The sequence below is a fragment of the Pan paniscus genome, chromosome 7, assembly GCF_029289425.2.
Source record: "Pan paniscus chromosome 7, NHGRI_mPanPan1-v2.0_pri, whole genome shotgun sequence".
Lineage (NCBI taxonomy): Eukaryota > Metazoa > Chordata > Mammalia > Primates > Hominidae > Pan > Pan paniscus.
The window spans coordinates 45,928,358-45,955,417 of NC_073256.2; the positions used below are offsets into that span (position 1 = coordinate 45,928,358).

Sequence of the window (27,060 nt, forward strand, 5' to 3'; positions counted from 1 at the left end):
CCCAGCATCCCCATGAGTAGATACACTGAGGACATACCTTTCCTCTGCCCAGAGCACCCCTTTCTGATGATGGGAGGGAAATCCAGATTGGTTCTCAGGTTGCTTAGTGGGTAATTTGAACAAAGGAAGCAGGAACTTTTGGGAAAGCTAATGAGGTCTGAGGACATGGGATGAGCCATCTCCAGCTCATAGCCAACCCTTCCCATGTCCTGAAAGCCAGTGTCCCTAAACTCCATGAATGTTTCCTTTGGTTAGTACTGCTGTGCCCTGGCCACATCATCCTGGCTGCCTTCCGTCTGCTATAGCACACGCTGTGCTTCCACACGCCAGAGCAGAGTGTAATTGATTATGTCACTGTCATGGCCAGTTATCACCACTGATTACAGTTTGATTGGCTCTCTCTGTTTCCTGTAACTGATTTGATTAGGGCCTTGTTTGCTCATCTGTCTGATATAAAGGCACAATTGTGTCCTGAGAGTAAGCCCTGGTCATCGTCCTCCAGGAGGATGTTTTCCTCTCTCTTTATCCACTTCGTGAGTCTTCCTTTGGGTATATCATTTTTGCAAAGAGCTCATGCCATCCACTGTGAATTTTACTAGTTTAATTTTCAGAAGTTAACCTGATTTCCAAGTTTAGGGAGGAGCACCTCATTGTTCTTTTGTGCTGAAAAACAGAGAGCAGCAGGTTCATATTAGGACATGTTCCATAGAGTCAGCAGTGAAAAGGGTCCTGAAAAAGAGGTAGGATTTAAAGCAGTGACACTGGGGACAGGAAGAGGCTTTCCAAGAGTGGGGAACAGCATGTCAAAAGGCAGGGAGGCCTCTGAACAGTAAGTAGTTCAGTTTGACTGGAGTATGGATTATATTTAGAAAAGTATCTAAAATCAAGATCAAAAAGGAAAGTTGACAGCAGAGAATGAAGGGCCTAGAATATCAGGCAGAGAAATTTGGAAATGGACAGGCACTAGGGAACAACACATATTTTTAAGCAGGGGCAAGATATTCCTGGAGTTGTACGATATACCCTGCTGGGTGTTTAAGGGATGAAAGTAACACAACAGGCCTATGGAGAAGGCAATGAGACCCAGGCTTAAGAAGAATGGCTTGAGGCATTATCTGGGGTCGGTGGGGAACAGAGGTGGAGAACAGAAGTGACTGACTTCCAGGAATATGTCCAAGCCTTCTGATTTTTCCTGCTTCCAATGTCTCCTGCAGGCAAAATGCCACCTGCTTATTGCAAATAGCTGAGGGTTTAAAGCCACTTAGACTTCTAGCCAAGTCCTGCTCCATCCTTACTGGTTGTGTGGCCTGGGACCTAATGATTAACTGATCTAGGCTTCAGTCTCTTCACCCGGGGATCATGCTGTAAGGATTGGAGATGGTGGAGGAGAAGCACAAAGCACACAGCAGTGCCCATAACTGGAGGCTATTGACTGTGTGGGTATTAGGTTATTACCCAGCTCAGGAATCTCCAAGGGCCTCTAATTGCCCAGAGAATAAAGTACAAATTGTCTTCTTTTGGTGTCTATCCAGGTATCTGTCTTATTTTCACATAAAGAAGTAATATGATCAGATTTGTGTTCTAAAACAACAACATGGTGTTCTGCAAGATGTTAAGAAGTGTGCCCTCGGGAAGGGAATGTGTGGTCAAAAAGATTGGGAAATGTTTGGTTAAACAATTCTGAACAGATTCTTTTGCAATAAGACTTCTCAGAACCTTAAATAGGCTGATATGCCTGGTAAATCACTAAGAAGGGCCACAGAGGTGATATTTTCATAAATAAACAATTTCTTATTTGCCTAAAAAACCCTCCTTTTAAACCACTAGATCTCTGGCCAATCATTTAGGGAACTTTTTCCCCTAAACTCTGACAGCAGAGAAAAAAGGATTGAATTAAAAAAAAAAAAAAAAACCTGGCGAATGGGAGATGGGTTAGGAGGCTGTGGTCATACTGCAAAAGGAAAATGATGAGGACCTGGACTAAGAGAATGGTGTTGGGAATAGAGATAAATCAACATAATTGAGTACATCTAAGGAGACAGAGTCAATAGAATTTGATGATTAACTAGATATAGGGAGGGAAAGAAAGGAAGGAGAAAAGGATGACTCAAGCTTTTGCTTGGGCGACTAAATGGGTGTTGGTACTATTCATTGAGATCCAGACAGAGAAAGGGAGGGCGTTCTGAGATTTCAGCTTTACATGTGTTGTGTTTAAAGTGTTTATGAAACACCCCCACGGAGGAACGTGGGTCTGGAGCTCAGGAGGGAGAAAGAATCTAGAGACAAGATTCGGGTGTCATTATGCAATGGATGCCATGCAAATGGGTAGGCTTACCCACAAGGAATGAGTAGAACAGAAGAAAAACAGATCCAGCACGAGGTCAGGCGTTCGAGACCAGCCTGGCCAACATAGTGAAACCCCATCTCTACCAAAAGTCCAAAAAATTAGCTGGGTATGGTGGTGTGCACCTGTAATCCCAGCTACTCAGGAGGCTGAGGCAAGACAATCACTTGAACCTGGGAGGTGGAGGTTGCAGTGAGCCGAGATCGTGCCATTGCACTCCAGCCCAGGCGACAGTGTGAGACTCCATCTCAAAAAACAAACAAAGAGATCCAAGTGGGAAACCTGGGGAAATCGACTTCTAAAAGGCCGATACAGAAAGAGCAGCCAATGAAGGAAAAACAAGAATCAGTCAAGAGAACCAGGAGAACAAGAGCAAGAGAACCAGGAGAACCAGGAGAACAGAATCTGAGGAGCCCAAGGCAGAGGGGGCTTTAAGGAAATAGTGGCTGGTAGTGTCAGATGCTCAGAAAGGATCCCAGATAAGGTTAGAAATAAGTGCATGGCTTTAGCAGCAGGTGCCAGGAATCATCTTTGTTTGGGCAATTTTAGTGGCAAGATGGGGGCAGAACACATTGTGCAATGAATTATAGTGGAGACAGTGAGTATAAGTAACATTTAAGAGAGGTTTTGACCAAGAAGGAAAAGAAAGAAGGGAAAGCTAAAGGAACAGTGTTCACTGCGGAGGGAACAGCATGTGTAAAAGTCCTGAAGTGGGAAGGCACATAGCAGGTTTGAGACTAAGAATTGCTTAAGTTTGGCTATTTAAACCATGTTAACCATTTTGGTTTTCATTCCATCTCTTATGGGAAGCCACTGATATAATTTAAACCTATGAGTGACATGAGATTGTGCTTTTTAAAGATCACTTGGGTTACATAATGGAAAATGCACTGGAGGAAGGCAGGAATGGATGTGGGGAAATGTTATGTGGCTATTACATTGAATCAAATGAGAGACGACAGTAGCTTAAATTAAGATTATAGCCATGGAGATAGTGATGGTGATGGTGATGATGATGGTGATGGTGACAGTAGTGGTGATGGTAGTGATGATGATGGCAGTAGTGGTGATTGCAGCTAGCACTTTGGAAAGCAATAATATGCATCATCATATTGACTTCTCAAAAGAACCCAATAAAGCACAAACTATTATTATTTCCACTTCATATATAAGGAAACTAAGCACAGAGAATTTAAGCAAATTGCCAGTAAGGGATGAAGCCTATTTTTAAACCTAGGCAATGCCCTTCCAAAGCCTGCACTCTTAACCACCGTGATCAATGGAGAGAAGTGATTATAATCCATAGAATTGAGGAGATGAAAGGCTTTTGTAATGACAGGAGATTCACGAATGAGGAAGAGGGAGGTGTGAAGAATGGCAGCCCTGGTCTGGGTGGTCAGGGTCCCATTGCCTAAGATGAAAAACACTGGAGGAGAAATCCACTGCAGAGTGGGGAGTTCACATGCCCAGTTTTGGACCTGTGGAGTACAATTGAGACACATTAACATCTTCACATGGAAATGCTGAGTAGATCCTTGGATACATAATTCTGGAGGAGGGAGCCAGGTTGGTCGTAGACACTTGAGTGAGGTCAGTCCAACCATCTGGTGGTTGAAGCATGGCTGTGAATGAGATCATTTGGGAAAGGGTTCTGAATTACTCCATCATCCACTCCACAAATGTTTGTTGGATCCTCCCATGTGCCTGGCACCACGGTAGCATGGCCTAGGGTATTAGCATATCCCAAAACACAGGTGTACTCCCTGCTTTCGTAGGGCTTCCTGGCCAAGAGTGAGACTGACATGGACTCACACTAATGAATGAACCTTCTCAATCTGAAGCATATGCTCCTACAGGAAAACATAGGTCTTGTGAGAACAGGTCACCATCATCATCTCCATGGCTACAACCTTCATTTAAGCTACTGTCATCACTCATTTGATTCACTGTAATAGCCACATAACATCTTCCCACATCCATTCTTGCCTTTCTCCAAAGTATTTTCCATTGTGTATCCCAAGTTATCTCTAAAAAGCACAATCTTATGTCACTCCTAGGTTGTGAGAGCAAGACTGGGTTTACATGCAGAGGAGCAGCTTTGCTGTGTAGTGCCTGTGTGGGGATGCAGTGTCCAGGTGGGAGTCTAAGCCCAACTTCCTTGTCTGGGACCCTCTTGGAGCAGCCCTTCTTCTCTCTGCTTCCTGACTTCTTTTTGCAGTCTCCTTTCCTAGCTTGGCTTTATCCTTTGATGGATTTTTCTACTTCCATCTTTGTATCTTCCTTTCCTCATTTTCCAGTACTCAGAATGCTGCCAGCCCTTTCAAATTTGCCAAGCACTTGTCCTTCCCCAAGAACACTTCTGAGATCCTGACACCCCCACATAGGAGTGTCTGATCAAATGGAAGCAGTCGCGAATCACCCTAAACAGTCCACATGGCAACACATTTCCAAAACATAGTTACTCCATGCATATTTGCTGATTTCATGTTTTGGTCTTTATTCTCTACTTCTTTTTCTGCAGATGTAGTAGCTTCATTGTGATTTCTCCATGTTGTAAAAAGCTTTGTGAATAAGCGCTGGCCCCTGTGCCTAGGACCTGAAAGAAATTAGGCAGGTGTTGCAGAGAACAATGAGAAATTGATTTTGCTCTTCTGGATTTTCTATTTCCTTTTTGTTTGATATTCATAGGAAATTGTGTTTGTTTAGGAGCTCTGAATTTCTGGAGCAAGCAGAGGCTCATATCATTATATTTTTCTCTACAGTGCTAATTTGCTTGTCTGGGAAAAGGGGTAAGATGACACTCTGAAAACAACTGGCAGAGCGGCACCCAGACGTGCCCACACAGGGCGGCTCTCTTTGACTCTTGCTGCTGCTGCTGCTGCTCCTCCTCCTCCTCTTCTTCTTTCTTTGTTCTTCTTTCTTCTGTCTTCTTTCTTTTTTCTTCTCTCTTCTTTCTTTTTTCTTCTTCTTTCTCCCTTCTTTCTTCCTTTTCTTCTCTTCCTCCTCCTCCTCTTTCTCCTTCTCCTTCTCTGCCTCCTCTTCCTCCTACTTCTCCTCCTCCTCTCTCTGTCTGTCTCTCCTTCCTTTCCCTCTCCTTTCTCTTCTTCTCAAGCCATATGTCCTGATTTGTCTCATCCCCAGTTTCTATACATTGCCTAGGGATGACTATCCACAGTGCTCCTGTCCTGCCAGTCTCAAATGTATCATGATATGGGTGATAATGACACAATAATGACATGATCACCTTCGTCTAAGGCCCTGCTCTCTCCTCTCCCTGCCTGGCACACTGACCGGCTGGCTCATGGCGTTTTCTCCCTCCAGCTTCCTCCAGTTGACCCACTCTTTTCATGTGCTCATCTCTGCCTATCACAAGAGCATCTTTTCTCACCCAGGAAGGCATTGAGCAGAAGCAGAGATATTCATCTGGGGTATGGTGTTGTTCAGAGGTGCCGATGGAGCCCTCTCTCTCAGCCAGTTTCTACCAAGCTGGAAACCTAGGTTCAAGATTCATCCTTGTTTTGTCCTGAAGCATCACCCCACTCAGAATTCACATTCACATCCTCAGGAGGGGCAGAGGCTGCAACCATCCTGTGCCCTCCCCATCTAGTCTGGATGCATCCCTCCCACCCGCAGCAGGGACTCCAGGTTGCAGGGGTGGCCTTGGGCATTGCTTGCCTGGTGCATGAGGAAGGCTGTCCAGTTCCGAATGCAGCCTGGTCCACACACACCTGTCCTCACCACCACCCGTGTGCATTCAGTGATCATACAATCCCTTCTAGAAATCCCCAGAGGCAGACTGCAGATGTCAGAACCCATTGACTTTCCCCTTCGCTCCTTACACCCATCACACACTCATCCCAGTTAGCTTTGAGTTTAATCTGTTGTTACTCAACCAGACACGAGGTGCACAGGGTGTTATGGACCGGATATTTATGTCCCCTCACCCCCAAATCCATATGCTGATGCCCTAACACCCAGTGTAATGGTATTTGAAGGTAGGGGTATTGAAAGGTAATTGGGCTTAGGTGAGGTCATGAGAGTGGGGGCCCTATAATGGGATTAGTGTCCTTATAAAAGAGGAAGAGGCTAGATTCCTCTCCCTCTCCCCCTCCCTCCCTTCCTCTCTTTCTCTTCCTCTCTCTCTCTCTCTCTCTTAGCCATGTGAGGACAGAAGGAGGAGGTGTACTTCTGTAAATGAGGAAGCTCACACCAGGAACCAAATCTGCTGTACCTTGATCTTAGACTCCCAGCTCTAGAGCTGTTTAGAAATAAATGCTTCTTGTTTAAGGCACCCAGTCAGGGTGATTTGTTAGAGCAGCTCAAGATGACCGGGACACAGGCCAGCAGTTCCCTGTGCCTGGAAGAGCAGTCTCAGGCACACAGGCCATTGGCTCAGGTTCTCTGTATCTGGAACAATCTCTGTCACCCTCCTTCAGATGCTGCTAGAGTAGGGCCCAAGGTCACAGTGCAAGAGGTAGGGAGGAGGAGGTTACTTGTCCTGGTAAGTTGCCATTTTTGAAAGAAAAGTTACCCTAGAGAGAATAAAATGGAAGCACACAAGGCTGGTCTCCCATGCATGAAAATAGTCCCTGAAAAAGAGGAAAGGGTTCATCCAGGAAACCACAACCCAGTGCCGCGGTATTTAAAAAGGTATATTCACAAGGACCTTCTGCACCCCCTCCCTGTTTCCTGTGTGTGCTCTGCAGGCCAGCCCGCCCCCACACAGACACCTACAGAGGCCAGCACAAGGTAGACACGCAGGTTCCGGGCCTTTGTGGATCTCCACGCCCACATTCATTGCATCCACAAATTGGCAGTCAGGTGCCTGGGCTTTCATTTCTATTTTTAATCTGGTAGTTGCATTGCTGAATGTCCTTGTTAGAGACTTTTATCACCTCAAAATGAATGCTTTCAGGGTGTTAAGTTATGCTCACTTGTATTATTTTGTTCTTCAATCACTTATTTTAGAATGATCCCTTACATGTGTTGCAAACTCAGAATGTTTATAACCAGTGTATCAGTTTTCTATGGCTGCCACTGCAAATTATCACAAACCTGGTGGCTTACAATAGAAATGATTCTCTCACATTTCTGGAGGCTGGAAGTCCTAAATCAAGGTGTCAGCAGGGACTCAGTTCTCCTGAAGGCTCTAGGGGAGGATCTCTCCTTGCCTGTCCCAGCTTCTGGTAGCTCTAGGCATTCGCAGCTTATGGATACTTCACTCCAACTTCTGCTTCCATCTTCACGTGGCCTTCTCCTCTCTCTGTGTCTCTTTTCTGTATCTTTTACAAGGATGCTTATCATTGGATTTGGGGCCACTCAGTCCAGAGTGATCTCATCTTGAGATCCTTAACTTAATTACATTTGCAAAGCCCCCCATTTTTTTTTCCAAATGAGGTCACATTCACAGATTCTGGGGTTAGGACATGGACATATCTTTTGGGGGCCACCATTCAACCCATTATGACCTTCAGTTCAGATCATAGTATCTGCCACTGGTACCTCCATTCAGGCACACACAGACCAGTATACCCAGATGTACAGCAGTGAGTGGGCCTTTTGTCCATTTAAAAGCTTTAATTATGTCATTTTGGGGTATGTGCAGAAGAAAATAGAGGCTCACCGAATGTGTGAGTCAGCTCTTCTCCCCAGGAGCCGTTCCACACCTCCTGGAAGTCGGCAGCGGGAAATGTGTAGGGGCCCTTTATAGTTGGCACATTGTCATGGTTCTCACGATGATTGGGGCTGGGGCTTGGCATTTGGTGGGTGGGCTGTTGCCATGGGTGAACAGTCCCATACAACAAAGAATCCTCCTGCCCCAAGTGCCAGTGGTACCCTGTTGAGATTCACTGATGTGAATTAGGAAGCATTATGGTACCATGAATGCTCTGAACCCAGTCCCCATGTGAAAAATAAAACTTTACCTGTCATGTTGAAGCGACACCTGCCCCTCCTGCTCTGAGGCAGACACTGCATGTCACCAGAAAGAATGGTATAGTAACTGCTTTAAAAGATATTTTAGTAGGGGGACTTTGGGGGGAAAAATCTGTGAAAGCCACCTGGTACTCTCCCAACTGATCTTTATTGTTCTTCATCCCTCCTCAATCTCAGCGTGGCATCAAGAACGCTTCATACGGTTTATGGGTAAATCAGAATTTTTGACAGAACGGTCTCATTTTTAACAGAACATTTTTATTTTTCAGAGACACTTATATTCTGCTCAATACAGTGAGCAGAAAGAAAAGGCCTTTTAAAGAAAAGGCCTTTTGTTAACCTTTTCAGCCTTTTTTCTGCCTTCTCAGAACTCTACTTCCCGTCTTCACACACAGCAGAAGGTGCAAGGGAAGAGCCTGCTATCCAGGCCCTGGGAACATAAAACCCTTCATGATTCTCTTGCTCCAAACAGGAGGAAGTCATTTTTCTTTGCCCTGGGAACATAAAACCCTTCATGATTCTCTTGCTTGAAGCAGAAGGAAGTCATTTTTCTTTGCATTGTTCATCCCGGTCACTGGCATGGCCGGATCAGCTGTGGTCATGACCTGATCATCCTATGAGGCTCCTTGACTGCACTTCACCCACCTGCTGCTGGTGCTGGCTCCAGCTCACAAAGGGCCTCATATCCCTTTCTTCAGGGATTGCTTCCTTCAACCACCTGTACCCCTCTATAGGGCTCAGCCTTTGGAAGCCTTTAGAGCCACTACTGGACAGTTGCTCCCGGGAGGTGGGTCTCCCCAGGTGCCAGTTCCCACCCAGTCAGGGGAGTCAGAGGAACCTCTGGCCCAAGGACCCCGGACTCCATTTCCAGCTCACATCTTCATGTCTTAATTCTAGACTTCTTGGGTTAATCAACTCCTCAGGTTGACTTGACCCTTGAGCCATATTCATCCTTCCCCCCTTGCCCATCACAATGCTAGCTACCATTTTTTGAGCACCTGCTCTGCACCTACCATTGTGCTAAGCTCTTACGTGTCTGTAACCCACATAAAGCCAGCCAGTTGTTCTGACCTTGAAGCCAGTCTCAGTACAGCATCACATTCCAACATATATTAGTCTGCCATCTAAAAATAACTGGAAATCCATTTAAATCTTTACTGTAATCTCTTTGAGGGAGAGAACTGTTGGGGCTCAGAAAACAATATCCCCAAATGAAGGCCTCAGCAGCAGCCTCAGAAGCAAAAGTTTTTCTCTGACTTTCTCCTGCCCCCTGTCTCTCAGCCCCACTCTCCCCCGAGGTGCCATAGAAACTAGGATTGTCTTCCCCAAGGTGGGTCATAGAAACCAGAACCTCTTTTCCCCCACAGAAATCCGGCCATAAAACCTAAAAGTATTCCATGTAAAAACAGGCCATAAAGAAATTATCTGACCTACATTGTTGGACTATAGGTCATAAGGCCTTGATTCCAGAGAGGGCCTGCCCTGCACCCAGCAGGAAGGAACACTGCTCAGAGAGGCCCAGAAGAATCTAGACAGACAGGCCTGTCTGGGTTTCCCCACTCAGCCTGTTAACATTAGATCAGACCCTTCTCCTCCAATCATATTTCTACATGACTGTCCATTGTTTGCTAAACCTAAGCATAAAAATGGACAATTTCTCCTCTATTTTTGGGTCTTCATTCTGAAGGTACCTGTGTATGCATATTAAGTAAATTTGTATGCCTTTTCTCCTTTAATCAATCTGCCTCATTTCAGTGATTTTTTTCAGTGAACCTTTAGGAAGCCAAAAGCCTTGGCCCCCACAGGGGATATCACTGGGGGATCGCTGTCCAGATAGGTAGTAAAATTTATTAAAATTCTCATAACCGTATACCAATTAAAAGTAAAACAACTGTCTGTGTCTGTCTAACCCAAGGTCAGACATGGAGCATTGTTTTAGCTCTAACTGGTCAATGTCTGTATTAGTCTCCTAGGTCTGCTTTAACAAAGCACCACAAACAGAGTGATGTGAAACAACAGAAAGGTATTGTGTCACAGTTCTGGAGGCTAGAAATTAAAGATCAAGGTGTCAGCAGGGCCCTGCTCCCTCTGAAGTCCATAGGGGAACCCGTCCTTTCCTCTCCCTGGCTGGTGATTCGCCAATGGTCTTTGACACTCCTTGGCCTGCAGCTGCATCACTCAAACCTTGCACCATCTCCCCGTGTGCATGTCTCTCTCTGCGTTCACACTTCCCCCTTTTTTAAGGACACCAGTCATTTTAGATGACAGCCCACCCGAATGACCTCATTTTAACTCGATTAGTCTGTAAACACTCTATAAAGTCCCGCGCTAAGGCACTAGAGGTTAAGATTTCAACATATCCTTTTGGGGAACCACAATTCAACCCATATGGTATCTTACTAGATACATGTATAAAGTTTTTTGGAATCCAGGGGAAGAAACAAAAACCTTATCACAGGGAGTCAGGGAAGGCTTCCCAGGGGCCCTCATAGTGCTCTCTGGGCCTTAAAGCATAACAGGGAGCTCACCAGGAGGAAAGGACAAGGGGGAGAGGGGAGCCAGGGGTCCCCCAGGCAGGAAGAATTAAATGTGTTCAGCACAGAGGAAAGCAAGAGCATGCTGTGTTGGGGGCGAAGAAAGAGAGCAACTTTGGAGACCAGGCACAGAGCACATTGTGGGTACAGAGGGGATGGGACTGGAAAGAACATGTGGGAAAAAAACCCAAAGGGAGATTTACGCCTTGTGTTCATTAGTTTGGGTCTTATCTGATTGTACAGAAAATGAGGAACCAATGAGAGATTTTCCACCAAAATCACCTGCATTGATTTTGTCCTCAACCTCAGAGTGACACCTTCTTAAATAAAATGTAAGCAAGACTTATTTTTATTTTTGAGACAGTTTTACTCTTGTGGCCCAGGCTGAAGTGCAATGGTGCGATATCAGCTCACTGCAACCTCTGCCTCCCGGGTTCAAGTGATTGGCCTTCCTCAGCCTCCCAAGTAGCTGGGTTTTATAGGCATGCACCATCATGCCAGGCTAATTTTTGTATTTTTAGTAGAGGCAGGGTTTCACCATGTTGGCCAGGCTAGTCTCGAACTCCTGACCTCAGGTGATCCTCCTGCCTCGGCCTCCCAAAGGGCTGGGATTACAAGTGTGAGCCACCATGCCTGGCCTAAGACTTTTTTTCAACAAAAGCTTAAGTGTAGTTTATTTATTAAAATGTTAAGTATAGTCATCTTACTAAAACAAACAAACAAAAAAGAATACTTTGAAAAGAGTAAGGAGGGTGAATTGAATTAAGCCTGGGAAGCAGTTTGCAAGCCACTGTCCCAGGTGGGGTTCCTGGGAAGCAGACCTGGGTGGGAGGCTTGCATTGGAGGAAGCGTGTTGATGGGAGCTCCCAAGGCACACAGCTAGTGGGAGGGAAGAAAGCAGGATGGGGCAGAGGAAAAAGTTGGGCTGCGATGCAGCCACAGCAAAGGCCTCAGCCCATTCCACTGGAGCCTTAGAGCCCAGAAGAGCTGTCCCAAATCAGGATGAAAGGACATAGGTATTATGTGTGTTCACCAGTCACTCAATATGGATGGCCCCTAGGAAAGGTGTGACCTTAGGCAAGGGCCACTCTTTGAGTGAGAGCAATCCTGGTGGAGGACAGTGGGGGACTCAGCTGTCATGTTGTTTTCAAAAACCCAGCCACTAACATCAAACATGTTTAATAAGCTTATTAAGAAAAAAGCCAAAAAGATTAGGTATTTTATTAGAAATAGGTGAGCCTGAGAAAATAGTGAGACAATAGAGATCACTGAAGAAAGTTATAAATGGATGAGCACTGACAAAAGAGAAGGAAAGTGAGCTGAGTAATTAATTCATTCAACCACCTTTTCCTTTTTGGAAGTAGATTATCCAGAGCACAGAGACAAGCCATCCGGTCCTGTTGCTTCTTTGTTTCTGACCTATAGGAAGAAAGGCCAGAGAATAGGGAGAGAGGCAAAGGTAGTTTGAAGTCTTTACACTATTTGATAAAGCAACTAAATCAGTGTTAGCCAAGCAGGAGGAAAAGCTATAGACATTTTAATGTTTGCAAGAAAGCATTCAAAGGTTCTTAATAACCAGGCTGTGAGCCATGGGCAGTCGGAGAGCCTGGAAGCCCTCCTGTGGGAAGAAGCAAAGGTCTTCCTGTAGCATAAAACAGTCCTAGGCTTACCTAAATAGCAACTGATAAAATTAAGACAGTTTTTAAAAATCATGGCACATACGGCAATCTAGTGAATAGATAATCATTATATACTGTCATTTTTTAAAAGTGATTTATTAATAGAGAAAGAAATATTGACTCAGTGGTAGCGGTCAAGGAGCTCTGGGTGGAGTGCTGATCTTGCTGCCCCCACTGTTTGCTTGAGAAGCTGTTTACATATTAGAATGATAAAGAAGAGGATTCAGGCTGAGGAAGGCAGGGCTCGTGCAAGAGCCAATGCAGGTGAGAGCATGTCAAATCTCAGCACTTACCTTTCTGTTACCCCAATCTGGCCACCCCCCTGAATTCACACCATACCTTTCCTCCTACCTATGAAATGTAAGAAGTTCCTTGAGGCAAGGGCCTATGTGTGTGCACGAGAGCCCCTAGCTCTGTTTTGCATAGTGAGTATGTCATAGACAGTTGCTGATGGTTTGAATGAAGAAGCCATTCTGCAGCTTAACATGATGAGGCTGGAGGGCTGCAGAGAGGGGACTGTGGCTCAGGGAGCTTGCCATCCTATTGGAAGTACGTGTCAAAATTGGGTTCTCACCCTCGTTTGTATGACTCCAAAGTTAGAGCTCTATCTGTGTCACTCATGGTCAAAAACCTTGTTTCCCCCACCTTCTGTGTGCCTAAAGGATTGGCACACTTTGCAAGGCAGTCCTGCCACAATGCACTTCTAGAGTTAGCTCAGACTTCACAGGCTGAGGGTGCATCCTCCACAAGACTCCCTCCCCTCACATCCCAATTGCAAGCTCCAGGATTCCTAGGCCATTCACACTTCTGACCAATTGGCTACAAGTTTGGGGTTTTCCGCTATCCCAGCAGGTTCAACAGTTTCCTAAAACAACTCACAGAATGCAGGAAAGTGCTATCCTTACAGTTTTATCATATAAATGAGAGCCAGCCAAATGAAGAAACATAGAGGACAGGTCTGAGGGACCCCAAACAGGAAGGTTTCATATCCTCAGAAGGCTTTGCCCTCCAGACACACGAACAAGATGTGCATCACCAACCAGGAAGTTCACCCGAGCTTTGGTGCCCAAGAATTTATTAGGCCTTATTATACAGGCATCGTTGATTGATTGGTTGGTTGATGGAATCACTGGCCATATAATTGGACTCAATCTCCAGGTCCCCTTCCCTCCCTGGAGGTCAGGCTGCTACCATGTGGCTCAAAGCTTCAACTCTCTGATTACCCGGTTGGTCTTTCCAGCATTGCAGCCCCCATCCTGAGGCTAGCAGGGACCCACCATGAATCACCTCATGAGTGTAGATTCAGGTGTAGTCTGAGGAACCCACAGTGAAGGACAAAGGCCATCCTAACTCTTGGGAAATTCCAAGGGTTTAAACACCCCCTCTGCAGAACCAAGGACAAAAACTCATCAAATTCTTTATGATACACCATCAGTAACCAGCAGTGGTGACATTGGTGGCAGGTGCTCCCTGTCCCCCAAGAACTTCAGGTTTGCCCCCAAGGAAAGAATGCACCACTGGTAAGAATCTGCCCAGCACCAGGCACCTCCCAAATAGCACATTTCATGCTTAGAAAGCTCCCAAGGTCCTCCTTACCTGAAGCTGAAATGTATCTTCCTATGAAGATATGTTGGGTGAAGAGTCTCTTAATGAATTTCAACCCCAAGGACCTCGAGTTAAATTTTCCTCCACCATGTCTACAACAGAAATTGGTTGCTTCTTAGAAGGAAATCTGAAAAAAAAATTTTGTGCAAGCAGAGTCCTGGAGAGTTTCACCAACTAGAATCATTAGCTGGATTTAGTCTGACCCCTCTCAGAGACTATGGTTAGGGGAGAAGCTGCACGGCCGTGTCTGGCCTGATACAAATCTTATTCAACCCCTTGATATGGTGCCTTTACTTCTCATGTGGCTGGGAATCTCCCTCACCAGAGTCTCTTCTTTTTATTTTGAAGTTATTTCATACTATTTAAAAAGTTGGAAAAAAAAAAAAAACCAGGGCTAAGGACTCCATATAGCTTTCTCCCAGATCCTCAATGGTTTAAATTTATCATTTTCTGTATTGCCAGCTCAGTCTCTTCATAAGCAGGCATACATGCATACACATACACAAATATGCCCATTATCATTATTCTTTTTTCTGAACTATTTGAGAGCAAGTTGCAGCATTGCTGCCCCATCACCGGAATGCTCCAGGGTTTATCTCCCCAAACAGGGACATTCTCCTACAGAAGATGTGCTGCATGCATCTAAATCAGGAAGTCAGCGTTGCTATAACACTACCTTCCACACCATAGACGCCATCCATATTTTACCAACTGTCCCAGCAGTGTCTGTTTTTCCTGTCTGATCCAGGAGCACACATTGCACTTAGCTGTCATATCCCTTTAGTCTCCTCCAATCTGGGAGAGTTCCTAAATCCAAAAGAGTACAGGCCTTTTGTTCTGTAGGTCCCTGAGGAGGCTCCTCATCCTGGGTCTCTGGTCTCATGACTAGATCAGGCCACAGACTCATGGCAGGAAGATCTCGGCAACCTTGCTGCTCTCTTCTTGGTGCATCGAGACAGGAAGCCCGCTGTGCTTACCTGTTCCACCACTAGGGATGTAAACCATGATGATCAGTTGTTTGTGTCTGCCAGGTTTTTTGTGCATTTGCTTAGTACATTCTGAGGCTGAATGCCCTGAGACCATGTCAATATCCTATTCATCATCAAACCTCCACCCTCCAGCTTCATCACCCATTGATGAATCCTGCCTGAATCAACCAACACTGAGTTTGTTGCCAAATGGTGACTTTCTATTTCCATCCTTTCTTCTACATTTATTTCTTGGCATTCTACACAAGGAAGAGTATTTTCTTCTTCCCCAATTATTTATCTGTCTTAGATTCTATTTTATTTGGCAGGATGTAACTCATTCCTATCATATATTTTAATACTTAAGTAATCCTAGATGTGGCCGATGTGAGTTCCTTCAGGCTAATCCTGATTTGTGGTTATGTGTCCCCAATGTTCTCTCAACACTTTGTTTTTATATGGCACAAAATAACGTTCCAGGCGCATCTTGTACTTTTCCCCCTAGCCCTGGAATCAGCCATTTCTGCAAGGAGCTTTGGATTCTTTAAGTGGAGAAGGATATTTGAAAACTGCAACTTGGTGCTGGGGTGTGCAGTCACTATCAGCTGTCACTGCTTCTTCTTTTTTTTTTTGAGACAGTCTCACTCTGTTGCCCAGGCTGGAGTTCAGTGGCGCAATCTCTGCTCACTGCAAGCTCCACCTCCTGGGTTCACACCATTCTCCTGCCTCAGCCTCCCAAGTAGCTGGGACTACAGGCATCCACCACCACACCCGGCTAATTTTTTTGTATTTTTTAGTAGAGACGGGGTTTCACCATGTTAATCAGGATGGCCTTGATCTCCTGACCTCGTGATCCGCCCGCCTCAGCCTCCCAAAGTGTTGGGATTACAGGCATGAGCCACTGCGCCCGGCCGGGCTGTCACTGCTTCTAAGTCCTTTCCATAAATGAAGCTCAGTTTCTCTCTCTCTCTCTCTCTCTCTCTGTCTCTGTGTGTGTGTGTGTGTGTATGTGTGTGTGTTTGTGTGTGTGTTTATCTCTTTCTATCTATAAAACCATGAGCCACACCTGTACTTCCAATTCCAATCCTTCACCTCCAAAGATTTCAAAAACGATGAGATAGGTTGGCTAGACTCTCTAGGCTCCCCATCTCCATAAGAGTTTCCCATTATCCTCAATACATTTACTTCTTTGCTCACTCCCCCTGTTTGGTTACTTCTTTGCTCACTCCCCCTGTTTGGTTCTTTGCTCACTCCCCCTGTTTGGTTACAATCTCCTAATCACTCCAACCATCTCTCTTGGCCCAACCCCTTTGACCCCTGACCCTGCCACCACCTCCAAAGGAAGGAAAAAGAAAAGAAGATAGAAAGGTAGAGAAAGAGAAAAATAGAATGAATTTTGCTTTGTTTTCCCAGTCTGGTTTACAGAGCACCAGTCTGCGTAGGAGATTGCTGTGTCAAAATAAGGCTAATATTTTGTTGTTTGGGGGGCTATTTTTTTGTTTGTTTGTTTTTTAGTATTTACCTTGGGCCAAGCACCGTTCTATGGAGTTTTATCTAATTTAATCCTCATAAAAGCATTCCAAATTGGTACTATTATTTTGTCCATATTCTAGATGAGAAAACCAAATCCAGAGAAGTTTAGTATGTACCCAAGCATCTCCAGCTGGGTGGTGGTGGTGGGTGGATGGGGCACTGCTGCAGCCTGGCACCAGGGCTCGTACTCCTGGCTATTGCTAGTCTGCATTTCAGTTATCCATACCTTAAAAGGTATTCTCTGCTCCCCAACCCTCTCCCATTTGCAGAGAACACAGATTTGTTAATAAAATAGCACAAATATTTCAAAAATGATGGGATAGCTTGGCTAGACTAATCTTTCTCCAGATAACAATGATAAAATCTGGACAAAATATAAAAGGGAACTCTCTGCAAGCACTGGTGAGTGCCCATAGCAAGCACAAACTAAAAGGAAACCTGCTCTTGAGAGCTAAACTGTGATGAATGAGATCTGCAAGTTTGTGGCTTTTTGCCTGAGAGAACTTTCCAGTCTGGAAGGGGGCTGGCTCCAGGGGCAAAAATCTGCAGCCTTACTAGCTTAAAGTGTCAGAGGATACAATATGAGATTGGCAGAGCAGCAAGAAGATTAGCAGAAAATCATGGAGAGAGTAAGCCCCAAAATAAAACATTAATTTTTAAAAATAATTTATAGAAGCAAATTTATAAACTTTATAAATTTGAAATTTATACTTTACAAATTTGAAATTTATAAAGTTTATAAATTTGAAATTTATAAAGTTTATAAATTTGAAATTTATAAACTACTTAGAAATAAATTTAACAAAAGACCTGTACAATATATATGTTGAAAATGATAAAACATTACTAAAAGAAAATAAAGAAGACCTAAATAAATAGAGAGATATGCCATGTTCATGTATTACAGGCATCAATGCTGTTAAGACGCCAATTCTGGCCAGGTGCAGTGGTTCATGCCTATAATCCCAACACTTTGCGAAGCCAAGGTGGGAGGATCACTTGAGGCCCAAGAGTTCAAGTCCAGCCTGGTCAACATAGCATGACCCAAACTCTATAAAAATTTAAACATTAAAAAAAAAATGCCAGTTCTCTCCCATTAAGCTATAGATTTAACACAGTCTCACTCATAATGCAGCAGACTTTTTAAAAAGAAAGTGGCCAGCTGATTCTAACATTTATGTGGACATGCAAAGACCTAGCCCAATAATCTAGGGGATGGGGAACAGCAGAAGACTTAACCCTATTTGACTTCAAGATCTCATGTAAAGCTACAGTAATGCAGACAGTGTGGTTGACATTGGTACGGTATAGACAAAGATCAATAGAAAAGAAATGAGAGTTCAGAAATAAACCTAGATGGCCAAATGATTTTTGACAAAGAAAAGCAATTCATTTGGGAAGGGAAAGTCAACAAACAATGCTGAACAACCGTAGATCTATATTTTTGAAAATGAATACCATATACAAAAATTAATTCACAATAGATCACAAAACTAAAAATTAAAACTATGAAGTTTATAAAAGAAAACATAGAATATCTTCATGACCTGGAGGCAGGCAAAGATTTCTTAGGATACAGAAAACGCTAACCATGAAAGAAAATGTTGACAAGTTAGACTCTGTCAGAAGACACTGATTAGGCAATGCAGAATGGGCACACTACAGACCTGGAGAAAATATTCATAAAATACATCATACAAAATACTTTTACCTAGAATGTATAAAAGTCTCCTACAACTCTCCTGCAAATGAAAACACAACAGAAAAAATGGGGAAAAGATTCAAACAACCACTTTACAAAGGAAGGTATATGAATGGCCTATAAACACATGAAAACATGTTCAATATCATTAGTCATCAGAGAGATGCAAATTACAAGCACAATGAGACACTACACACCCACTGAGATGGCTAATATTAAAAAGACTGACAACACCAAATGTTAGTGAAGATGTGGTGTAACAGAAGTCTCATGTCACAGGAGAAATATAAAATGGAATAATCCTGACAGTTGCTCATAAAGTCAGACATACATCTCTCTTTGATCCAGTAATTCCTCTTCTCAGCATTTATCCACAGGAAATCACAATGTATATTCACAAAAATACTTGCACATTAATGTTCATAGTAGTTCAATTCACAATAGCCAAAAATTAGAAATAGTCCAGGTGTTCGGAAGCAGAGGACCGAATCAACATATTGTGATTCATTTACAAAGCAGAACATTACCGATCGATAAATAGGAATGGATTTCTGATATATGCAACAACATGATGGATCTCAGACATTATGCTGAGTGAAAAAAGACACCAAAAAAGTGTATGCTAAATGATTCCATTTATACGAAGTTCTAGAACAGGCAAAACCAATTGAAAGTGGTGGGGGTAGGGTAAGGTTGACTGGAGAGGCGGGAGGTAGTGGGGCCATGAGGGTGGACTGAGAAGGGATATGGGGGAGTTTTCTGGGGATCTGGAAAGTTCTATACCTTAATTGGTATGTGGGTTACACAGTTGGATTCATGTGTCAAAATTGTATAGCTACAATTTATGCATTTTAATGTATAAAAATTTTACATTTAAAGAAGAACTGTAAAAAAAATAATAGTTGAGTCACAGTTGGGGAGTGGGTGGTGATATCGATGAAGCAAGAAGGCAGAAGGTTGGTAATTGTTGAGGCTGGGTGATGCGTACATGGGGGTTTATTATACTCTTCTGTTTACTTTGTATATGTTTGAGATTTTTGATAATCAACAGCACAGGGGTTCTAGCCCTGAGGAAATTAGATATTAGCCAAGTAGGTTTCAGCTGGAGCAGGAGAGGACTGTAAGTTCAAAAGCACCAGTGGTGGGGGCTCCAGGAGGGACTTGGGAGTGACGTGGGGGCTCTGAGTAATGCATTATTCAGGATGACAGTGGACAGAGCAGGACAGAAGGTCAGGGACAGGAGAAATGGGTAGAGAGGATGACAAAATGGTTGACTTCACGGGCTTGCACTCCTCCCCCAAACAGATGTCCCTCTCACTGTAGGAGTGCCACTGATCCCAGTCTTCATCCCCTCCAGGGCCTCAATTCTGATTCCTGCACTGGTTGTTACAACTGCTCACAAGTGCATTCTGTGCCTCTGTTTCCCCATCTATCTCACAGAGCAGTCGTCACCCTCTGTGATGGGCATTTTCTTTCCTAATGGGGAAGGGATTTTTCAGGCTGAGGGTCTTCTAGTTTCACATCTCCCTGGAGTCCAGAAGGGCTAGCAAGAGGCAGTTAGCCCGAGACAGATGGGTGCCCAGGCAAGCAAATAACTGGGCATTCCTTCAAACCAGGATTATCTAAATATTAGCATGACATTTTCCTAGTGGAGACAGAAAGAAATTTATTTACTTCTGAGAAAAATAATATGCCTCCTTCTTTTCATTCCAATTAAGGAACTGATTACAGTTGATTGACTAAATTAGAAACTGTCTTGGGAGGCATGTTAAGAAAATGTAAAATCTAAATAATCAAATGCCCCTCCTCTTTTTGGTTTGACAGCAACCTATTATGCATTATTTGGTCTTTAGGCTGATGTAGGCTTGGTGGCATGCACATTGCAGACATATCCAACAGAGATACGTCGGTGCCTTCGGGTTTTTAAATTTATATCCCAGAGGACACTCTGCTCTGTCAGGAGTGAGCTCAATTCACCAACAATATGTGGAACTACATGAGAAACCTAAGTTAAAATGGCACCAAAGTCCGGGCGCGGTGGCTCACGCCTGTAATCCCAGCACTTTGGGAGGCCGAGGCAGGCAGATCACTTGAGGTCAGGAGTTTGAGACCAGCCTGGCCAACATGATAAAACCCCATCTCTACTAAAAATACAAAAATTATCCAGGTGTGGTGGTGCCTACCTGTAGTCCCAGCTACTCAGGAGGATGAGGCAGGAGAATGGCTTGAACCTGGGAGGCGGAGGTTGCAGTGAGCCGAGATCACATCACTGCACTCCAGCCTGGGTGACAGAGCAAGACTCCATCTCAAGAAAAAAAAAAATGGCACCAAAGTGATTGCAGAACTAGGCAGGGCCTTACAGATGGACTTCTAGGCAGCTGCCCGGTTGGCCCACCTGTTAATCCATCTCTGGCTCTAGGCCAGGAAGCTGTGGCATCAGGCTGGGAGACAGGCAGTCTATTAACCTCCGGTTAACAAGAAAGCAGGAACAAGAGGGCACGTGGTTTCTTGCCAGCACTCATTTCTTGTGTCCCTGCTCATGTGGGGATTGTGGCACTTAATCCTTCCAAGTGAATCTTGTCCTTATCTTTTCCAGCCCCACCACTCCATGAATCAGCTTGGCCTAGTAGAAATCCTCAGAGTCTAGTGTCCCAGGATTCCAAATCCCAGTTCCATTCCGTGGGTTGTGGGACATATATTAGTTTCTCCATCAGCCACACGGGATGGTAACACCTGCTTCCCTGTGTTGTGTGGATTCAATGAAATCATGTCTGCAAAGGGCCTAGCAGTGCCTGGTGCAGGAGCTCAGTGATGCTGGCTAAATTGCAAACCACTCAGAAGGTCTGCTGTTCACATAGTGGATGTTCCGTAATTATTAATTGGTTAGATTGTAATGAGGTGCAGAAGCAAATTTTTGTTATTCTCTGCCTCTTTGCATTTTCTCCTTCACTTCTGCTCTCTCAGTTCCTCTGTGTCTGCCTCATTTCACCCATTTGTCAATTTATCAGATAGAGCCCATTGTGTACAGATCTTCCCCTAAATGCTAGAGAATCAGAGACAAATCGAACATGAAGACAGAATCCCACCCTAGAGAATCACACTTTTCGGGTCTGTGTGAGAATTATGGGAGCCCAAAGGTGGGCACCCCTGAGTCATGCCTCTCTCTTCTCCTCTGCAGGAGATCATCACCTCCATCCTGCTGAGCGGGCGGATTGGGCCCAACATCCAGTTGGCTGAGTGCTATGGGCTGAGGCTGAAGCACATGAAGTCCGATGAGATCCACTGGCTGCACCCACAGATGACGGTGGGTGAGGTGCAGGACAAGTATGAGTGTCTGCACGTGGAAGCCGAGTGGAGGTAGGAGTGGATTCCTGGGCTCTGGAAGTGGGAAGGAGAGGAATTTAGGGTGGGGAGGCCCTGGGAGTTTCTCCCTTAGAGCACTCCCCTGCCTCAGAAACTTCTAGCAAACCTGAGTGGCATTCTAGGCTTAGTCTTCCTCCAGTATCAAATGCATGTATTTTCCAGGACCTAACCTGGGCTTCATAGACTATCCCCATCCCAGAGCCAACACCTAAAGGTAACCCTAAACGGGATGCTGACAGTGCTAGGGGAAAAGAGAGACAGAAGGGTGGGGAGGATGGAAAGCCCAGGTCCAGGGCTAGCCTGTGAACCTAAGAGAAACAGCTGCCATGAGGGAGAAAGGTGGAGAGTCAGGGATAGCTCAGACCACCACCTGCCAGCCACCTCCCTGTTTATGGTCTCCAGCCCAACCGCAGAGGAGGGAAAGAGAAAAACCAGCCCTGAATGAGTGACCACAAGACTCATGGGTAGCCCTTCCCTTTGCACTAGGGGATGGGCTTGCTTCTGCCCTTGGGGTCCTACTCCTTTCTTCAGGCACCAGCTTCTCTGTGTCAACCAGAGCCTGAATGTCTTGTTGCAGGTATGACCTTCAAATCCGCTACTTGCCAGAAGACTTCATGGAGAGCCTGAAGGAGGACAGGACCACGCTGCTCTATTTTTACCAACAGGTAAAAAGTACTTTATCTTCTTGCCCCGAGGCTCCCATTGCACCTCAAATGCCAAGCATGAACTGTTCTCTCCTAGGGAGATGGAAAGACAAAGCCCAGATTATGGAGGGCCCAGGCTAGGAAGCTTCTCTTGAAGAAGGTCCTTGGTCTGTGGTCCGTGGCTCCAACCTTGCTTTTCTCTCAGTATTTAAGCACTGGCTAAACTGCCCCATGTGCTCCCAGCTCCTCTTGGACTTTTCTGGTGGCCCAGGAGACCTGGCTAGTGAAACAGCAAGAGCAGGTCCAAGATGAATCCTGCAGTGCTTACTACACAGCTCTGCAGACTGTTGTCCACTAATCTAGCTCTGCCATTCACTAATCTGATAGCCTGGGGGACCTCATTTACTTGCATGAAGCTGTTTCCTCTGCTGTAAAATTATTATGGGCATCATAATAATAATACCTACTGTATAGGGTTGTTGTAGGGACCAGATGATATCATTGGCTGCTAAATTGACTCTCCAAAGAAAAATTCCCTTACACGTAGCACTTACCTATTTATTAATTAATTAATTTATTTATTTATTTATTTATTTATTTCAATGGATTTTTTGGGGGAACAGGTGGTGTTGGTTACATGAATAATTTCTTTAATGGTGATTTCTGAGATGTTGGTGCACCTATCACCCAAGCAGTGTACACTGTACCCAATGTGTAGTCTTTTATCACTCACCCCTTCCCACTCTTTCCCCAGAGTCCCCAAAGTCATTCTTATGCCTTTGCATCATCATGGTTAGCTCCCCCTTATGAGTGAGAACATACAATGTTGGTTTTCCATTCTGGAGTTAATTCACTTAGAATAATGGTCTCCAACTCCATCCAGGTTGCTGTAAATGCCATTATTTCATTCATTTTTATGGCACTTGCCAATTTATATGGTGTAAATACCACCCCCCTCCTCAGCCTATTTCAAGCTACCAATAGGATACCTACTTGGCTTACAAAACTTCTGAAAACTTAATAACCAGCTCTCAGCAGCTATTTTGAGCATCTCAAACTTCCTGGACAGAATGCGTATGGAGTGCCAAGCCCAGCACCAGGTGCAGAGCAAAGCGCAGCATCAGCAGGAGTGGCCATTGCTGTTTTCTGTCTGGTCTTAGTTCCTTCCAAGATCTCCCTCCTGGTTTGCCAGAGACTGAGCTAGACTTTTCTTGGCCTGTGAATGACATTTATCACTACTTACCAACAGAGCTTTGGATAAATTACTGACTTCTTGCAAAATCTCAGTTTCCTTCTATCCAAAATGGGGGGCAGGGTAGGGGAATCTGAACTTCCTGCGTATGGAGCAGGGAGAGAGTGCCTGTAAAAGCACCTCAAAAACCTCACAGGCTCGGCCTGTGGAGGCACAAGCACCCCTTCCCCTCGTGCTCTCCATCCCTGCTCCATGTTTGTTTGTGGTGGGGTGGGTGGCTGGCACTCAGGGAGGCAGAATGAGGCCCTTCATCTTCTGAGGCCTCTGTGCAGGGAAGTGGGAGGTGAGGGTGCAAGCCTGATGCTTGACCTTTCTCCCCACCAGCTCCGGAACGACTACATGCAGCGCTACGCCAGCAAGGTCAGCGAGGGCATGGCCCTGCAGCTGGGCTGCCTGGAGCTCAGGTATGTGGCCTTGAGGCCTCTGCTGGGAGGGCGCTGTGCTGAGCTCTGGGCAGGCCCGACCTTCCCCCATGTCCAAGATGGGAAGCAGGAATGAGTGTGTGGGAGCCAGGAAGGGGAGAGGTGGTGACTGGCAGCAGGTGAGGCTCTGAGGGGCTGGGTGTTGGGCCTTCAGGATGGCAGGGGTAGAGGGGCCAGCCCCCTCCCTAGTCTCACTCTCCTGGCTTCCATTGCTGCCACTGCTCTTGCCTGCAGGCTGCTGGCTTCTTCCATCTGTCAACCACCTTTGCTGCTGTTCAAGCGATTCATCAGATGTTTCTTGAGCACCAGACTAGGATCTGGGGGACATTCGAGCCTAGAGATGTCTATCTGTGTTGCCCATTGCTGTATCCCCATCTCCAGTAGGCACTTGATCAATATGTGTGATATTAGTATATCATCCAGAGAGGCCCTCACACTTCCATGTTGGGGAGGTGACAGATGTGTATACAATTAATCATAATACGAGGCAGAATGAGGATGGCACCAACTTCCATGTAGGAGCCATTCATCCTGCCTGAGAGCATCAGCAAGAGGGTATCTGAATTGCCACTGGAAGGAGGAGAAAGATTTCAATCAGCAGAGAACAGGGGTCAGGGGAGATACACTCCAGGCTCAGGGATCAGTGGAAGGAAAAGCATAGACTGGAGAATCGTGAGCTTGGAGGGATAAGTTGGGGCTGATGGTGGAAGACACCATCGAGACAATGGCAGTCCAATGATATCATTAGAATGACATTGTTAGAATGACAGTCTAAAAAAATAGGCCTTATTCTTAGCTGCCAGGGGGTCATTGCCATTCGGGACTGAGGAGGGTGATATGGCTGACCTGTGTTCTAGCCCTGTCTTGACCAGGGCAGCACCATTGAGTTTCACCATCCCCTGCCTTTTCACCCTCTCCTTCCCTTCTCTCTACCCCTTCTCTGTCTTAGAGCAGTGGTTTTAACATCTGCTTGCAAATCATAATCACCTGGGAGCTTAATAAACTGGAGATGTCCTAGCCCTACCCTTGGGAGATTTGATTTGGCAGGCCTGGGTGGGACCTTATCCTAGGCGTTTTTGACCAGCCCCCCAGGTGACTTGAATGCCATTAGATATATGGGTTGATGGGATGACTTTCAGGATGACTGCCAAGGAAATCGTTGGCCAAGGATTACTTCCTGTTTTCTGGAACTGCATTTCTGGAGCCTTATCTGTGACCTCATGGTTAATAGAGAGTAGAACTCTGCTGCTGCTTCTACGGAGCCAGCTGAGGGGCACTGGGGAACTCTGGCCCCATTGTGATTCTCAGAGAGAATGCTGGGTAGTCCTCCAGTGGGGGCAGTGGGATGGGAAAGGGAGAGTCCCACTTTGATTTCAGCATCTGAGGCTGTTGGTATTAGCGACAGAATAGGTCAAGGGCAGCTTCGAGGGCTTCACATTTCGTGACTTTGTCTCAAGAAGCAAGGGAGCATTCGAGTCCTCTGTACAGAGGAGGCCTGTGGTCCCTGCAGCTGCTTAGAAGGCAGCCCAGCTCACTGCCATTAGTAATAATCATGATAGCTCAGTGCTGGCAGACCAGTGGCAGTCTGCAAAGTTTATTTTATTATCTGTGCCTTTCATCCCTTCTCAGACTGCTCGGCTCCTATGACTTGCATTACATCCTGTACTGTCTCATCTTCCCCTCTAAAATTAGACAAGTCGAAAAAGCTTATCTTTACCTTTTTATTTATGGATCTCATACCTGGGATGCTAGCATCACTTTGAGACACCTATCACTTGTCACCTGTCAAACAGTCATCACTTAGTTGTAAAACAGCACCACAAAGACCCATTAACATTCTATTTTATTTTATTATATCCTCCAATCATCCCCAAACTATTACTGGTGGTGGCCTAAGCTCCAGGCACTGCACTAATGTATTGGAGGACAGGGCGAGGCATCCGACATGACTCCTGTAGGTAGTATTGTCAAGAGTGTGACTGCTGATATCTGCTATAACCAATGCAGGATGATTCTAAAAGCCACACTTGTTTTGTGCAAGAGATGTATTGTTTCACATCTCCTGAGTGTAAGGAACAGAGTCAGAGAGATGTTCCTATTCTTACTGGTTGACCACTGAAATGCCGGGTGTATGATATCAGGGTGAGGATATGGAAAACACCTATTTTGTAAACCAAATAGAAGATTTGCAGGTCTAATAATTTTTAAAGTTGAATGCAGTTATTTGTTATGATGAGCTATTTTAAAGTCAAGTTACAACTATTTCTCACCCAGAGAGAATTGGACACACTTCGGAAAATCAGGCCATAAGGCAGAATTTTCTAGGGCTGTGGCTCTTGCCTAAAAATGTCCCAGAGTGTGGGGCTACCTGCAAATCATGGGCAATAATCCCTTGTCCTATTAACATCATTGATTAGGTCACCTGCCTATAGATATACAACATCTCCAGGAAAAAAAAAATTGTATCATTTCCTAGCTTAAAAAAGAGGTATGATGTATGCCTGAGATATGAGATTAGTGAAATGAATCCTCCATGGAGTCATGTGTTTCCTGTGTAACTCTGGGCAAGTCGATTACCCTCTCTCTGCCCAGATTCCTTCATCTGTAAAATAGGAAGGATAATAGTAACATTATAGTAACGTTGTGTTACTATAAAACACGTTATGTTTCTATATAACATTTGTTATACTATATAACATATATCTGTTAGTATATAACATATATATGCTACTATATAACATATGCTACTATATAACATATATATGCTAGTATATAATATGTATGTTACGTTACTATTGTATAGTATTGCATAGTATACTATAGTATACTATTGTATAGTATTATATGGTATCACATGCTATACAATAGTAACATAACAAACCTTGCAGGGTTGTCACAAAGAATAAATGAGTTAATATATTTAAAGTACTTAGAGCAATGACAGGGACCAAAGTATTCAATAATTACTTATTATATTTTACTTACTTTTTTCTCTTTACCCTTCGTTTGTTTATTTTGAATAGACTTTATTTTTTAGAGAAGTTTTAGGTTCTCAGCAAAATTGAGCAGAAGGTACAGGG

General features: G+C 44.7%; 1 protein-coding gene across 8 annotated transcripts in view; it reads left to right on the forward strand.

The window, feature by feature from the left end:
• The window catches only part of PTK2B (protein tyrosine kinase 2 beta), a 148,496-nt gene that overhangs the window by 86,994 nt on the left and 34,442 nt on the right, over positions 1-27,060 (forward strand). For all 8 annotated transcript variants that reach the window (XM_055116382.2, XM_055116381.2, XM_008956236.7 and 5 more), the window contains 3 exons: positions 21,478-21,656; positions 22,240-22,327; positions 23,883-23,962. In XM_055116382.2, coding sequence (XP_054972357.1) covers positions 21,478-21,656; positions 22,240-22,327; positions 23,883-23,962 — 347 coding nt within the window. The remainder of the gene's footprint in view (positions 1-21,477; positions 21,657-22,239; positions 22,328-23,882; positions 23,963-27,060) is intronic.